The sequence below is a fragment of the Drosophila bipectinata genome, chromosome 2R (assembly GCF_030179905.1).
Source record: "Drosophila bipectinata strain 14024-0381.07 chromosome 2R, DbipHiC1v2, whole genome shotgun sequence".
Lineage (NCBI taxonomy): Eukaryota > Metazoa > Arthropoda > Insecta > Diptera > Drosophilidae > Drosophila > Drosophila bipectinata.
Genome location: NC_091737.1, coordinates 6853063 through 6869733, shown reverse-complemented (window position 1 = coordinate 6869733; position 16671 = coordinate 6853063). Strand labels below are relative to the sequence as shown.

Here is a 16671-nt window from a genome sequence, read left to right as displayed (position 1 = left end):
GGACGAAACATTTAATTAGCCATCACAACAACTTTGGAGCAATCTTGTCCAATTTTGATGAGAATGATTTGCATACGACGGCTGGCAAAAACCAAACAAAGCGCCAAAGCAGCCCACAGACAGAGTTTACAGTTTACTGGCTGTCGCTTTTCAGTAGAATCTAATCAATTTGGTAATTAAACAGGAAAGATAGCCGAACCAAGGGCCAGTATCTCAATAAAACAAGTTTGCTCTATAAGTAGCGGATGGCTTTACACAGATGCAGTTACTTTTTAATGAATTTGAAGCAAAGTTAACACACATCATAGATAACGAGAGTGAGACTTGTAAGTTATTACAGTACCAATTATATATTTAAAATATTTCACATGGCCATGAAACCTGAGAGGTTAGCTCACTATTTGGCGGACAGAAAGACGGACAAACGGACAAGGGCAATTGTATGACTACATAATACATGTATCAGATGTCCCTTTGACTTTGTTCTGTACTGAAGGTAGAAGTAGGGATTTTATTCAGTCTAAGCGAACGGACATCTTGAGAAAACTTGGATCATTATTATTATGGTTATTCGGATTTGGTTCTAAATTATAAAAAAAATTAGAGCTTACTTCGTGATTATTATTGACAAATATTCTTATTGTTACAGGTGGCATTATTTCCTTCACTTTCGTTATAAACGGAAAGTAAAAGTAGGGATTAAGTACCATACGTTTAACCGAATGGATAAACGGACAAATGGTGAAGACGACTAGACTAGAAGAATGTTTATTAAATTAAGATTGTTGAGTAAAATCCTAATCCTGAATCTCCCTAATACAATACATATCCAAATTGAAATGTTAGAATTTGTGATTGCTTTGGCTTTCCAGAGAAATGCAGACAAACGAACTGACAGACAAGTAGATCTTATAGGATAGTTTTAAGGATCTTTGATAGTTATCTTTTAATTCAGTAAGCTAGTCTTACTTATAGTATTTAGACTTTTAATAAAGCAAATGGGCATGAAAGGGATTATAGATCATGAAGATTGGAGCTATATCCTGCAGTTTCCTTATAACCGAAAGTCAAGGAGGGAATACCATTCTTTTAAGCAGGACGAAAGGGCTAGGAGACTCTTGTAATTGGATCTCACTGAATGGAGGACGTTTAATGGAGATAAATATTTATATATGTATTACATTGCTTTGTCAGACAGATATAGTGACTTCCACGTCTCATGTATAGGATGTGATATATCTCCCTCACTGTGTTCCCTACTGAATGAAGAACTAGGGATACCCCCTGACAGCGTATGACCAAGATGTTTTGGCTGTTCAAAACAAATAATCTGAGTACGTCGAGGTCGGGAGATGAACGAGGGCTCAGCCACTTGAGACAGCGATGACAACAATTTGTCGCTTTTCATTACGATCCCCCTGGGTCCCCTGAGCCCCTGCTCCGCTCCGCTCGCGCCCCCGTCCCCGGTGACGTTGACCCTTTGCGATCGGCGGACCCCCTCCAGATTTGGGGAAATGTAAATATAAACAGAGGAACGACTCTGCTCTCGTTTGTGTTTCTTACTTTCTGTCAAACAAGTTGGGCCGCTAATCTCGGCAGCGACGTCGACCGAGGCAGAGGTAGAGACAGAGGTAGAGGCAGAGGCGGCGAAGTTGCCCACATATGCGCTTGTGCGCGACCAAACGGAATGTATCTTTCGGATACTTTTGCGCTGCCACAGAAATTAATACGTGCTGAACACTTCACCGGCGCACAACTCGATCGCAGCTCCACTCTGCTCGGTTCGGTTTGGTTCGCTACCTTCGCATCGATATCGGAGTACCCCAGTGCCTTTCTATCTGTGTATCTGCGACTCCCAGTATCTGTGTCCGCGGTGTGCAAACTATCTTCTGGACAGCCGGCGGAGATGCCAGCCCACGTCCCGATCGACTCGCGCGGGGGTGTTAGCCGACGAGTGTAAACATCTTATGGATACTCGCGAATAGCCAAATAAACCAGTTAAATTACGAGATTCGGCCTCCAGTGTAATCGAGCCAGGCCGAAATGCCAGCCCCGAGTGCCAGTGCAAGTGGTGCAATTGTTTATGCAATGCAATTGTGTTAAAATTTATCATTGCCTCCGAGACCGAAACAAAGCAAAATAAATACTTTTCTTGTTTCGTTGGTCCGAAACGCGATTCGTGATTCAACAGCTGCGGCGTGTGTGTAAACAAGAGCCATTATGGGCGTAATGTGGTGGAATGCTAATTCAAGCTGATTTCATTCATTAAATCTTGCCGGAAGGTTGCCGCCCGCGTCTCTGGTTCGTATTCTTGTTTGCACAGCCATGTACGCTTAAGGTTCTTATCTCCGCTATGGGTCTTATCTGCTGAGGAGCCAGAAAAGGCAAGGGAACGTTTATTGGTGACTGTGTAAGTGGGCTTACTTGGGGAAAGCACTTCGAGTGGGCGCCCAGGTACTTCCGGAACAACGAACACGGGCCTCCCCTGTGCCTCCAGCCGATAACCAGGTTCATCTCTTCATTTGACCAAGCTCGTCATAAATATTCACACATTCTGAAATCGCATAAATCATGGCTCAATAAATGCGATTTGCATAATTGATTAAAATTATTTGCGAACGGGAGTCGGCCAGCCGGCAGGTGAAACACTTTTGACGGCCGGTCCATCGGGGCCAGGTGGAAAGCAAACAAACCCACTAGACCCAAAACAAAAGGCCGGGCAGATCCACTCTGAATGGCTGTTTGGATGATTGATGGTGCTCCAGGTTAGCCAAGAGCCAATAAAATGCACAAATGAATACCAACCGTTCGGGGGAGGGGTGCATCATTATAATAAATGCAGATGAAGACGAAAGATTGATGTGGTCCGGTCGGGCGGAGGGCAGCGGAGCCACTAGTGATGAAGACATTGCCCACAACCCTAAGCCACACTGCCTATTGGGAAATAATGTTTTGATTTATGTTGATCGGCTCTGCAAGAAAGTTGGGTGCAACATAATTGGGTCCTCCCCGGGCCTGGAGTGGGGTGGGCTGGCTTCAGCCTTGCCAAGGGCGTCGAGCACTCGAATTCCCAAACGATGAAAAATGGTCTTGGCCGGCGCTCTTCAAGATAAATATGCAGGTATTCATCAGCTCGGTAGTGTCCCAACCAAAAACGAAAGTGGCTTCTGCAATGGAATTTAAGCAGTCCATTGATTTGATTTCAAAATCTAATATTTTAATGCCGAGTATAAGTTTATGACACATTATAAACAATTAGAATTTAGATTCTATATATATTCAAAGTGTGTTCAAAGAAGAAGATTAACAAATTCCAAAAGAGACACCTTTTAAATTTTCAAATCCAATTGCCTATAAACTAAGTCCTCCACTAAAACTATGTAATCATGTCAGACTGTCTGACTCTGTTGATTAGAATAGTTTGAAATTTGTTAAAAGCTTTTCTCTTTGTTGGGTGAGACGAAGTATGGTAGTTGGGTTCAGTAAAGTAAATTCAAAATCTGAGACATTTCTTAGATAGTTTGTTAAGATCCGTCGATGAAGTTTATTCAAATCATTTATAGAGATCTATGAATCCTATTGCTTCGACCCTTTTTCTGAAGAACTTAAAATAGCCATCCTCTTTACTTATGAATTGTTTGCTTCATAGAACTGAAGTACATCTGTGTTGAATTTATTTCAACTAGAAACGTTTAACCTTTACTTTGACTTTACTGTTTGAAACTGATAACGATATAATTACCTTTCTATTTTGGTTAGAGGAAAATTTTAAATCTTGAAGTACAAATAATATATGATAAGGAATTTGTTTGATCTGAGGCGTCTTAAGAGTTCTTGATAGATAATTTTGTTTAATCAGTTTAATGTTGAAGAAATCGAGTAGATGGAATATTTATCCATATTGTTAATAATTTTCCTATAAAAATTTACTTTTCATGTTTATTTTTCTAATACTTTCTAGTACTTTCCTTTATTCATGAAAATCCTTCGGCAGAAATTTCATAAAGTGACAAATAAAATGAATTAATTTTTCTGAAATAAATTCATTTTTTAATAATTTTTGTTAGTTGAGTATATGTATATCTCAAAAATATTTTTACCGTTTAGTTCAAAGTTTTTTAAAGTGCTCCCACTATTTTAAAGGTTATTGTGGCGTGCCCGTGTAGGCAGTATCTTCTCCATGATTGCATTCTCGATATTGCCCTGCAGCTCCATTCCCTGCCGCATCCCCAGCCACTTCCCATCAAATACTAATATTTCTCGTGTTTTTATATTTTTTATGGATCAATAACTCCGGTGTGCGTGTCGGGGCACCTGAGGGAACCCCGTCAGGGCACTCCACCTCCCGAGGTGGATCGAGGTGCTTTTAATAATCTTTAATGACTCGAACGAGGGTGTAGGTGCGTGGGAGGTTAAAAGTCACTCTTCCCGGGCTGTAAACAAACACACGCATAAAGCTCTTAAAAATATATACCCGCCATGATCGCCTTTTAAATTTTATTCATAAAGGGCTGGAAACAGATGGAAAAAAGTTTTCAACTTAAAGTTGTATTATTTCAGGTATCAGCGCTCTATTTTTGCAAAAGTTTTGCCATCTGGCTGGAAAGCGGAGGTTTTCCGTTTGCACACAAAAAGTTTGTAATTAAATAAGTTGAGAGCGGCAAATGAAGCCAAAAACCCAATAAATCACATGAGTTAACAATGAATTTAACATTACAATGAATTTAAAATAATTTAATTAGCGTCTTGAAGCTTATTGAACGAGAGTGTGAAGGTCTTTTTGGAGTGCTCGTGATTCGGAGAATATTTTTAAATTATGCAAATTGTCTGCTGATAAGGTAGTAAGTAGCGGGCCCCGTAAAATCAAGCTCCATCTCAGGCAAATTAGGGGGTTTGGGCCCGAGAACGTGCTCCTCGCAAATTCGATTCATAACTGGAGAGAAGCCAAATATGAACAATCGCCCACACATTGCTTTTTTGGACGATGTGTCCTTATCAGAAATCGCAGAAATATAAATATCATGTTTCGAGCTCTTTATGGAAACCTCTTGAATGCTCTATCTGGCCTGGCCTTCTGACTATCTCATGGGGAGCAAAGATACTAAGACTCCTAGGGTATTTAAAAACTCGGTTTTGCTCGGAAATGTATCGAGTTTGCACTTGTGGATGCTTAGTATTTTTAGAAAAAGTAAGAAATCGTTTTTGCTTCCACCGCTTGCCATGGCAATGAGCTTAATGGCAGCATTTGATGTCGATTACCATAAATAATATGCCGGGGAGCGAATAAAACACGACAGACAGACAGTCAGAGAGACAGACAGACGGGCAGGCAGAAGGCGATGAATTAGCCGAGACACAGCCTTATTCGACCTTGCCCCAGACACTTGTGGCAGGCTCTGGGCTGAGAAATCGCTGCTGCCAACTTTTTGCTTATCCTAGTGGAAATTAGAAAAGCAAATTTTCGCTGCCGCCCTCCTTGGGCGACGCGCCGCATAAAAGTTTATGCAGCGAGCAAAATCAATATTTGCACAATGGAGAATTTTCAATTTGATTGCGAGTGGGCGGGCCGAAAGGGGAGCCGACTCCTGATGCTCTTGTTTGTTGCCTTTTCGGTTTTTACTTTCGCTTTTTATCGAAGAATAAAAATCTGGTGGGGTTCTGATTCGCGTGCCGAATTGAGTTAAGCAATATTCTTTTTGGCTTTTCGCCCTGCCTTGGCCTGGCTCGGCATGCCAATTTACATTTTGTTTGGTGGCTCGGGCAAGAAGCCAAGTGACAACTTCAAAAGGTTTCTTATTCAAGACCGAAAGTTTGAGCATGATTTGGCATTTCATGGCCAACAATGAATGGAATATTTGTGGCAGCTTGTCGGCAGTTGAATGGAATTCATTTCCCTGTTGAACAAGCTCTATATTAATTTTTATTATTGATTTTCGATGTATGCGATTTAATCCATTTTAAATTGCATCGTAAGAACATATACTTTACTCCATGAACCGTGAAGTGGAGTTGCATGTGTGTCGGGGATGTATCGATTTTTTCTCCAGCCTTCAGTCTCCAGCATCCAGCATCCAGCATCCAACCTCCAAATTCCAATCTCCATCCTCCGGGCCATGTGCCCCGTTCTAAATGCCCCATGCCGCATCATGTTTATGCGCCGTGTGTCCAATAAAATTTGTGTTTACGCCCGGGGCTGGCATACACGAGTCCGTATAGGAATACTTTTAGGAATAGGAATACGCCTACGCCTAGACCAGCGGCATAATGAATAAGTATTATGCTGATGTTTTCTAGCCCATTTCCCGCTGTGACTGCCCTCCGTCCCACAGCCCTTCCTTTTTATTGTCGGCTTTAATATTTCATTACAAATGGCTTTGTCATTTATTTGCCCAAAGCTCTGCTGGCCCGGCCCGGTTGCTCGGCTTCTGTATTCCGAGCACAATGGCAATTTTGGTTTAAAGTGCGTAAAAGCCACGTGGTGCCTCCGGAGCATGCCGGGGCGGAAGGAGGAGGGGGAACATATTTCCGACGTTTCTGAGCGGGCTTTTTATCACCTCCCGTAAAAAATAAAACTCACTTGGCAGGCTGCAACATAAATCAACAATTTTGCAACTTGGTCACTGGGCTGTCTGGCTGGGCATTTCTCTTTTGACACATTGACCCAGCACTTGTCACTGAATGCATCTCGCCTGAGCGCTTTTTATGGCTTCGCAGCCAAGATGTGGAGCCCCGGCAGACGGGTAGCCCGGGAGCTCCAGAGACAAAGCCCTTGACGCACAATCAGTCCGGAATCGATATAAAACAGCAGCGGCAGCAGATGCCACACATGCCAGACAATCACGGCTTCGAATCTGTCAAACCAGAAATTCAATCAGGATTCCTCCTTGTCACTGATTGTGATTGCAATGGACTTGTCAGCCAGCGAACTGAGAAACCCGCCCAAGGAATTGTCATCCTGTGACAATGCTGGATCCTGCCAGCTAATTATTCGCGCTCCCTTGGGCGGCTTTAATTGTTGCGTTGTCTGTCAGGCGAATCTCTTTTCTTGAAGAGACCTACCACCTACACGCCCTCTCGGCTTAAAGGTTATTATAATTTTATCATCGATGCTATGATGACTGGCAGAGGAAGGTCGGGTTCTGTCTGGGACGGAAGCCAAGGGGAAGTCGTTGATGCTCTGGCTTGGGTCCTTCGATTTCATCAAGACTTTAAATGGGCTGTGAAGGAGATAAATTTAGGATTCTGAAAAACATCATTCACTCCTTACTCAATGGGGTATAAATACTCAAGGAGAATTGCATTAGGTATTAGGGATGGTCGTCAATAGGGAATAATCAGAGTTATAATCGAAAGCCCAACATTATTGAAACTATAGAACATCGATGCTCAACGAACATCCCAAATTTTAAAATAGAGTATTTAAGCTGCGACTAAGCCCCACATTTATTTAGTCGCCTTGTATTGATATAAACGATTTGGCTTGCTCCGAGCTGTGCCACCCCTTCCGCTCCAGCCTCCGTTCCAGCCGATTTCGGGTAGACCCGTTTTCCGATTTAGCTTCTTATTGCGATTTACATAATGTATCTTCAGACGCGCACACGTCGGGGAGACATCATTTTGTCGCCTTACAGGAAATGCACAAGCCCGGCTCTGCCACACGATTTGTTTAGATTGCCCGACATCCAGACACAAATAAAACTAATTTATTCGAGGCACACGCACATCCATCCAGCGACATGAACAAAGTACACATTCCCCAGGGGCGGTGTTTCCTCCGTTCGCAGGGCATTTGCATTTGAAAGAGTCGTCTTCGTCGGGACCCAGCACCTCGGCAGCCCCGCACCCGGGCAGGGCAAACAATTAGCCGACTGTTTACATGCAATTCTCCAGATTCAGCAGCATCTGTAATTAGCCGAGCTGTCTCCTCTGAGACAGCAACACCAGCAGCAGCAGCAGCTCAGAATCAGCAACAACATTAACAGCTTTGGGCATCATCCGAGCCAAGTCAGATGTCGGCTTAGAAAACCCTCGAGCGGATTCTTGAAGAATCTTTTGTGAGTGCGCGGTTTCTCCTGGGCCGCTTTTTTGCTCTTTAGCCGCATTTAGATTTGCATTCTTATTCAGCGCATAAGTGCAGCGAGTGGGGGCAATCTAGTTTTTGTTGCCATCCGTCTCCTCGATGCATTCCGTGCTTCTTTCTGTGTTCTGTGCACTTCATTATGTCGAGAACGCCTCGTTCCAAGACGCTCATTGTTCCAAGCCGCCTGCATTCCCAGCGACACTTATGCCTGATGCGAGGGCTTGGAGAACAATGTGACACATGTGGGACGAGGTTGTCGGGGCGACGTCTCAAGGTCAGACTGGGAGGACTTTAAATTTGAGCAGCGGATAAAATGTAGTCCAGACATCCATTGGTCCCCAGCCTCCCGTCCTCTGCACATATGCAGGTCTAAGCCAGGAGCTCGGGCACTAAAAGACAATGACAGCTGAGGACACTCCACGACAAGGACTCTTCGGAGCTCTCCAGGACAAGCAATGCCAATAATTCTTGCAACTTGTGATAAGTGATGCGCAAGGTCAACAGTGCTTCCTGCCGGGCATCCGCTTCCGTCAATTGGAGCGAAGAAATCCGCTATAATCGTGTTAGCCTCCCACTCCGGGGGGCGCTGGAAAGGGGACTAAACCAGGCAAATGCACATCCTAATCGGCTTACTGTATGTCCGCCAAAGAGGCGACTTTCCCGCCGGTTAACCAAGAGCGTAATCAGGCTGTCGACCAAAGAGGTTGTGTTAACGTGGCGCTGATTCCCCAGACTGCGGGCTCTACAAATCCCACCCAGCCACTATCGTTCAGATAGCTCGCACATATATAAGTCCAAGATATGTAAATCACTATCAGCATAACGCCATTAGCTCATATTCAAACATAGGTAACTAACTGGCAGTTTGTTTAATAACAAAAACCTGTTGTCGGTTGTTTATATTTTGATCAGGAACGGTTGCGTAGAAACGCGGCCAGAGAACTGGGGAGGCACTGCTGGACGTGCTCTTAGAACTCGCGTTTTGTGCTTACAAGTTGTGCCAGGCTTCCCCGGGCCAGTGGGCCGCGTTATCGGGCCCAGCTACTTGGTAATCATGAGAGCTGCTAAAAATTCGCGCAGTCATGCTGATGACTCCAAACACCCGCCAAGCACTTGTCTCTCTGGTCCGCTGTTCTAATAAAAAGCCTGAAAAGAGCTGGTCACAAATTAGTCGCTGTTGGAGCGCGACGAGGTCCAAACACAAAAGTTTAAAATGTTTGTTCTAATCTACTTGGTTATCGCGATCGTGTCGCTCCTAGCGTTTGTCGTGCACCGCAATTTCACCTACTGGAAGCGCCGCGGAGTGCCCCACGATGCCCCTAATTTGTTTTACGGGAACATGATCGGGTTCCGCAAGGACCGCGTGATGCACAACATCTTCATTGACTACTACAACAAATACAGGAAGACTGGAAACCCGTTCGTGGGCTTCTACTTCCTGCACAAGCCGGCGGCCTTCATCGTGGACCCCCAGCTGGCCAAGAACATTCTCATCAAGGACTTCTCGAACTTCATGGACAGGGGGCAGTTCCACAACGAGCGGGACGACCCGCTCACCCAGCACCTGTTCAACCTGGACGGCAAGAAGTGGAAAGACATGCGCCAGAGGCTCTCGCCGACCTTCACCTCCGGCAAGATGAAGTTCATGTTCCCCACCGTGATCAAGGTGTCCGAGGAGTTTGTCAAGGTGATGACCAGCCAGGTGCCCGCCACGCAGGGAGGAGCTGTCCTGGAGATCAAAGACCTGATGGCCAGGTTCACCACCGACGTGATCGGTAACTGCGCCTTCGGCATCGAGTGCAGCACCCTGAGCAACCCCGTCTCCGACTTCCGCACCATGGGCCAGAAGACGTTCACCGAGCTGAGGCACGGCCAGCTGCTGACCATGTTCCAGTTCAGCTTCCCCAAGATGGCCAAGCGGCTGCGGATGCGGATGATGCCCGAGGACGTGCACCAGTTCTTCATGCGCCTGGTCAATGAGACGATTGCCCTAAGGGAGAAGGAGAACTTCAAGCGCAACGACTTCATGAACCTGCTGATCGAGCTGAAGCAGAAGGGCAAGGTCACTTTGGAGAACGGCGAGGTCATCGAGGGCATGAACATCGGAGAGCTGGCCGCCCAGGTGTTTGTCTTCTACCTGGCCGGATTCGAGACCTCCTCCTCGACCATGAGCTACTGCTTGTACGAGCTCGCCCAGAACCAGGACATCCAGGACAGGCTGCGAAACGAGGTCCAGTCGGTGCTCGAGCAGCACGATGGCCAGTTGACCTACGAGGCCATCAAGGACATGCGCTACTTGGACCAGGTCATCTCAGGTTTGTGCTCAGGCTTCCCAAAGTGGACTTGTAACTAACCATCAGCCCTCTGAACAGAAACCCTGAGGTTGTACACCCTCGTGCCCCACCTCGAGCGAAAGGCGCTCAACGACTACCAGGTGCCCGGACACCCCAACCTGGTGATCCAGAGCGGCACCCAGATCGTGATTCCGGCTTGCGCCTACCACCGCGACGAGGACCTCTATCCGGAGCCGATGACCTTCGATCCGGATAGGTTCTCGGCGGAGAAAGTGGCCGCCCGTGACTCCGTGGAGTGGCTGCCCTTCGGAGACGGGCCACGCAACTGCATTGGAATGCGCTTCGGTCAGATGCAGACTCGCATCGGCCTGGCCCAGCTGATCAACAGGTTCAGGTTGTCCATCTGCGACGAGACCGAGATCCCCCTCAAGTACACGCCCATGTCCATTGTCCTGGGCACCATTGGCGGCATCAACTTGAGAGTGGAACGCGTCTAATTGGGCTACTTGCTACTATGAGGTTATGCCATACGATACTCCCTATAAGATCTTGTTAAGCTATTTTGTGAATGCCATATTCGTAAATATAATGTAGGAATGTTAATTTTTGGTAATTAGTTATCTGAAAGCAGTTTCCCTTTTCTTTATGAAAGTGCAATGGCTCTTTCGTGGTTACATCTTCGGTGTTACCTGCCTAGTCATCGACTCTTCAAAGTCAACGACTCTGTCCCGAGCACGCCGAGGCAAATTAATTAATATCCCCAGACGACCGAACGCCCGGATGATTTGCGTACCACATGCCGCACTCGTTAGGGTTGCTCAACCATAACAATGGAAACCCCAAATTAAAATATGGCGGTGGAGCATGCAACTCGAGTTGGCTAATTGTGTTTGCCTAAACAGTGTGTGTGTTTGGCAACAAAATAATGACAAAAGCGTGTTTGACAGTCCAGAGAGTCCGACATGGTGTTATGACTTAATGTATGACTTAAAGATACTTTATTGTGGCCTGAACAGTTGTTAGTGATACCAATATTTATACTCGGTACTCTAAGAGTAAGGGAAAACTTTAGGAATTGAGAATGCTAAGCTTTTCAAACTAAGACGGCAATGAGCTCCCTTCTACACCCTTCTCATGGTTTCAAGCTTAGCTTATTTACATTATTAGTTGTTAATATATATTATGAACGATTTAAAAAACAAATGATATAATACTATTATTTATAAAAGAAAGAACAAGAAGTACTTTCTTAGAAGCTACTCTGAGTTCTTACATATACTTCCATGTACCGGGTACCACACAGTCGAGAAAGTCGACAAAAGCCTTAACCCATTTTGTGTGCTTTTAGCAGACATCCAGACTGATTGAAAGATTGAAGTCTTGCATCTGGAATGTTTCTGCGAAACTATTTTATCTGCTTACCTCCTGGCGAAATTCTTGGCTGGCTGCATCCTTTGGAACGTCGAATTGCCTGTCAATGGCAGGCGGGCGAGGACTCTGCTGTTGGCATGTCAAGGATTTTCGGAATTCGAACAACCAAACATGCCATTCATATGCATTTTTCTTAAATTTTTATTGGAAATAGAATCTTTCTTTAAAGGTTGTACTGTAAGGCCTTACCCTGACAGATTTTAATCCGAGATCACATGCGCTTTTTAATTATGCGCGTAGGAAAATGTTTGTTGAATGCCACCGGCCCATGCAACGCGTGGAAAGTGAGGCAAGTGCACCTGGGGAGTGCCCGGAAAAGCCGCGTCTAATTGGAGAGCAACTCTAACGGTTATGCGAATATGACTTTACGTAATTATATGCAATTTTATTAAAATAACAGTCGCCCTGAGCCTCTCACGCTGCAGCTTTAATGACCTTAAACTTGGTCTCTTTTTTGTATTTTTAATTTAATTTTAATCGCGGCCCTTTTGCAGTTTTTTATGGTAATTACCGACCACAAAACAATGCAGTTATGTCTATTAATAAACTATAACCTAATTAGCATAATTAATTAGACAAACAAACGGGCCGCCTGCTCGTGATTTGCGATTTGTTTGTGCACCTTAACGCGCCGAAAACAAATAGTTTGTGGATTAATGGGGAATGTACAGACGTTTTTTTGCTTTCTGCGAGCAGTCATTGACTTGGCCCGAACTGGGGAGCTCTTGGCGCTTTGCCTCGCAATGGGAGGGCGAAACACATTTAATTACCTGACTGGTGCGGCAACCGCACAACAATTCGAAACAAAAGCGAAAAAGTGTCAAGGTTATTCAACCTGAACAATGGACTATTCGGCTATTTACAGCCCCAACCTCTCCGGAATTCGGTTCAAAACTTTCAAATCCCTTCCCGGACGGCATCTCATCCGAAATTCCATTAGCACCGAGCGCCATCAAAACAAGTGACTCGCACGGCCAGCCCCCTAAGCTAAGTCCACATCCTTGTTTGCCCAACGGAATTGGCCAGGGCCCCCGCTGCAATGCGATACTAACTGCAACATATCCCCAGCAGCTGCAACAACTGCAACAAATGCATGTACAACACTTGCAACGGACGGAAGCGTGCTCATATGTGCGTTAAAAGTTTTCCAAGCGCAGCGGCGAACAAAAAGTCGACAATCCGACCATTTGGCCAACAAGCATGATGCATGTGGGTTTGAGTTTGGGTTTGGGTTTCACTATCGCTATCACAATGCGCCTTTGGACATGGATACAATCATGGACATGGACGCGGACGCGGACGTGGCCATGAGCTGGTCTTGGCCGCGGATTAATTGCATACGTCAGTCGAGAGCAAAAACTGTCAGGGCCCCCAAAAATATGAGAGAAGAGCTTTTTACCTTCACTTCAAGTTTCAAATGCTATTACCCGCTTCCCAGAGGAGTGCTCTCATATGGGGATTTCAAAATGCTGTTTCCAGCAGGGAGCTAGTGCTCCACAAATTTTTAATGCCTTTAAAGGATTTTCGCTTAAAAAAATTGCCATGATATAACTTGTACATTTTTGGCCTCTTAGAAAAACTAGACTCAATGGAACCTTTCTTTTAATAAATATTTAAACTTCAAATAGATAATATCTTAGCTTACTCTTCGTAAAGTTTGAGATTACTACTTGAAATTCAAAAACTTGTAATTGAATAAAACATACTTTAAATGATGTATAATATTTAGTTTTGTTAACAAATGCATTTGTTTATTTGTTATTCATTTTAGTTGTTTGTCTACAAATATCGCTTTTGGGTATAAACTTTTTATTAATTTAATAATTAAAAATGAATTCAAAATGTAATATTAAACGTTGCATTATTTGTGTTGCAATCATAAACAGGCAGTTGGCTAACTGAAAACTAAACACATTTTTGGATAACAAATTTCTCACAAAAAAAATTATAAAATGGGCAAATAACATGTACCAGCTATGTAATACATTTATAGAGAAATAATCCATATTAAAAACAAGGGAAAAATAATAGAGGAACAGTTTGTGTGTTTAAAAGTTTAATCTGTGTATTGAGACTTTACGAAAAATAAATAAAACCAATGGTCTTCAAATCGGTTATATGTTGTAACATTTTTACTAAATTTTCAAAACTTTTTTAAAGAATTTCATATTTATTTTCTAAACGCGATGTATTTGCCCTAACAAAAGCCTTTAGACATTTTTCTCATTTACTTTTAATCATTATATTAAAAAATCCTACTCTAGGATTACTCTAGATATTCAATTATTGAATTATTCGATACAAAACATAACAATTGTATTGTTTTTCTTTCTTTTTAATTGTTTGTCCTACCAGAGCCGTAATTCTCTTCGAAAGTATTAACAATCTATAAGCATTATACATATATTTTAAAAGTACCTGAATATGCCATTGGCTAACAAATTGATATTTTTTATAGCAACTAAAGGGGATAAGAAAGCGCCTAACATGGTGACTTCAAAATATAATTTATTATCTGGTGGGAAATGCTGGTCTTTAGCACTGTGTCCCCGAATTTAAACCAACAGCTCAATTGGGTTGTCATCCGCAGAATGCAAAACTCTTTGCACCTCCCTGACTGGCAGATATTGTGGCCTTTGTTCACACTCCAGCAGCTTTCAACAGAGAGTTGCAAAAACCCCGGAATGTTGGCTGCGGAACATGCAACCGGCTCTGCTGATTTTTTCGCGGTGGCAGCCCCAACTTGGGTTTTAGTTCGACTCGCGACTCGGCGGCGAACGGCGGCTAGTGCGGTGGTTCCAGCCCAGAAGTATCTGACGGATGCAAGTGACCAAATCAGAGTGGTACGCGGTCAGAACCAAAAAGAATTCCTAATTGAAGTCGGGGACGACACGCCGCCAAGTCGTTTATCACTGGCAGCGGGAGAGCGAGTGCTGGGCCATATTTTTGGCAACGCGTGCTGTTAACTTGGTTACCGCGGTCTCCGGCGGGGGTCTCTGCGACCTCACGCCCCGACCCCACTGGCAATCAGACTCTGGTGTCGCAAAAAAAACGCTAAGACTGGCACGCATTTCGGGCCCTGTCTCTGATGTCTTTTCAAATGCCGCCTGGCAATCTGACAGCCCGAATATGCAAAATCGCTGCCAAAATCGGCAAAAAACAAACCCATTCAAGTGCGGCAAGCAGTGAGTGAGTGAGTGAGTGGAGGACAAAGAGGGAAAATGCTATTTCGTCGCAGTTGTACGTACAACGTGGAGCAATCAACGCGACATTATGCAAAGGTAAAGCATTGCACTGCACTGCCCCTCGCCGCGTTTATGTAAAAGATCCGGTGGCAGGCGAAGTGTACGTGACGGTTATGAATTCCGAAACCCATCCGGGGAAACAAGTTGGCCATAAAATAGTGCGACAATAGCTCCAGGCAAACGCTTTCACTGCCGCCTCTTGGAGACGACCATCCGAAGAACAATCAGATCCCGGATCAAAGGGATGAATGCCCAATTTACGACACAATTTATTCATATGACACAACAACTTTGGCTCACGATAGAGTCTAAGATTTGAATTGGTATAAGCATTGGATAGACTTCGTATTAGTCTTTATCTGTTATCTAATCATATCTGAGGTTGTAATTAACTTTATAAGTACAATAGACTCTAGTCTTGCAAATCTAAAGCCACTAAGCTTCTTGGTTTCAAACAAACTCTGTTCATATCTCCCATAAAGATGGCGCGGCCTATCATCCAAATCCGATGGAAGATTCTTCCACCAACTTCTTTGCACTTCCTACTAATTTCGAATTTAAAGACCCACTCCGCTCCGTAGCGTTTGTTTGGCCAACTGGCAGGCTCCCACGACTGGCCAGAGCCCCCAAAATATTATTCTTTCGGCAAATTGAATTCAATTCTGGCCCGCTTAAGGAAATCACAAAAGGGAAGTGCTCGTGGACAAATCTGAGCCCTCCGGCCGACTCCACTTCCCCACCATTCGTGTCCCTCTTTCTGGGTCTGTGGGTCAACTGTTAATGCTGCAATAAATTAGAAAGCAATCAAATTTAATGTGGCCCGGGCCGAGGGGGGCGACTCTTTTTGACGCTTGTCAAGAAACAAAAGTCGCAATAAATCAGCGGAGAGGAAAGCGATGAAGCTTCCGACTTGGCCGAAAACTGTTGCTGGCCAAACAGCCATCGTAATTACAAAGCGGGAATTAATTAAAGTATATTTTACGGGCTTTGTGAAGTGTAATAACTGTGAATGCACACACATGCCCAAGTACAAGTGCGAGAAAGCCGTCACGGCTAATACGAGTTTAACAATTTCTGCGGTCGCCGGCATTTCTCGTTAAGCCAATTACACGGCAGGGCTCGCTTCTCGGGGCCCACTGGAATGAGGCTGGTAGCCCCCTAGGGCCAAGAACCCAGAACTCTGGCTGGGAATACAAACACCGAACAACAAACAATAAACACTGAACTACAAACAAGAGGCGGCGGCAGATGAGACGCCGGACGGACTTTGCAATTGGAAATGTCACTGCGATGTTGCAGTTGGGACACTTTGGCCCAGGGCCTCGCTTATTGCAATCGGGGACAGTGGATGGAGCTTCATTTCCGACTTTCTCGAACTATATACTCAGGAAGGGTATTTCTACAAAGTGCTTTTCAAGCAAGTTATAGGTCATTATTCGGAAAATTCTAGTAATGCTGCAGACATAGTTCGTATGAGTAGATGTTCCTCTTACTGTGTTCAAAGACAATAATAGAGGAAAACAATACCACAATGTTATAAAAATACCTTGTGTTAAGGGTATAGGAAGTACGATTTCTATTTTAAAGAAGGGTTTCCCTGATGTTCTGTTTTCTTCTAGCT

The 16671-nt window shown here is 44.3% G+C and overlaps 2 protein-coding genes across 4 annotated transcripts in view; both read left to right on the top strand.

Moving 5' to 3' along the window:
• The window catches only part of Epac (Exchange protein directly activated by cAMP), a 41310-nt gene that overhangs the window by 10981 nt on the left and 13658 nt on the right, over positions 1-16671 (top strand). Inside the window, exon 1 of one of the 3 annotated variants that reach the window (XM_017251321.3) lies at positions 1685-2301. The exons of 1 other annotated variant lie outside the window; for it this stretch is intronic. Coding sequence is in view for 1 of the 2 variants with exons in the window: in XM_017251320.3 (XP_017106809.2) it covers positions 15027-15086 (60 nt within the window). In the remaining variant the exon portion in view is untranslated. Of the gene's footprint in view, positions 1-1684; positions 2302-15011; positions 15087-16671 lie in introns of those variants that run through there. One more of the 3 variants, XM_017251320.3, reaches the window with a different exon arrangement.
• On the top strand, positions 9232-11001 carry Cyp6a2 (Cytochrome P450 6a2). The gene is made up of 2 exons (XM_017251322.3): positions 9232-10395; positions 10453-11001. Exons 1-2 carry the CDS (start codon positions 9294-9296, stop codon positions 10869-10871), a joined length of 1521 nt encoding a protein of 506 aa, XP_017106811.2. The 5' UTR covers positions 9232-9293; the 3' UTR covers positions 10872-11001.

Bases quoted from the DNA above. Each gene is read 5' to 3' on its own strand.
- Cyp6a2 (XM_017251322.3), top strand. From the start codon at position 9,294: ATGTTTGTTCTAATCTACTTGGTTATCGCGATCGTGTCGCTCCTAGCG. The intron at 10,396-10,452 runs GTTTGTGCTCAG...CCCTCTGAACAG, and splicing joins CTTGGACCAGGTCATCTCAG to AAACCCTGAGGTTGTACACC.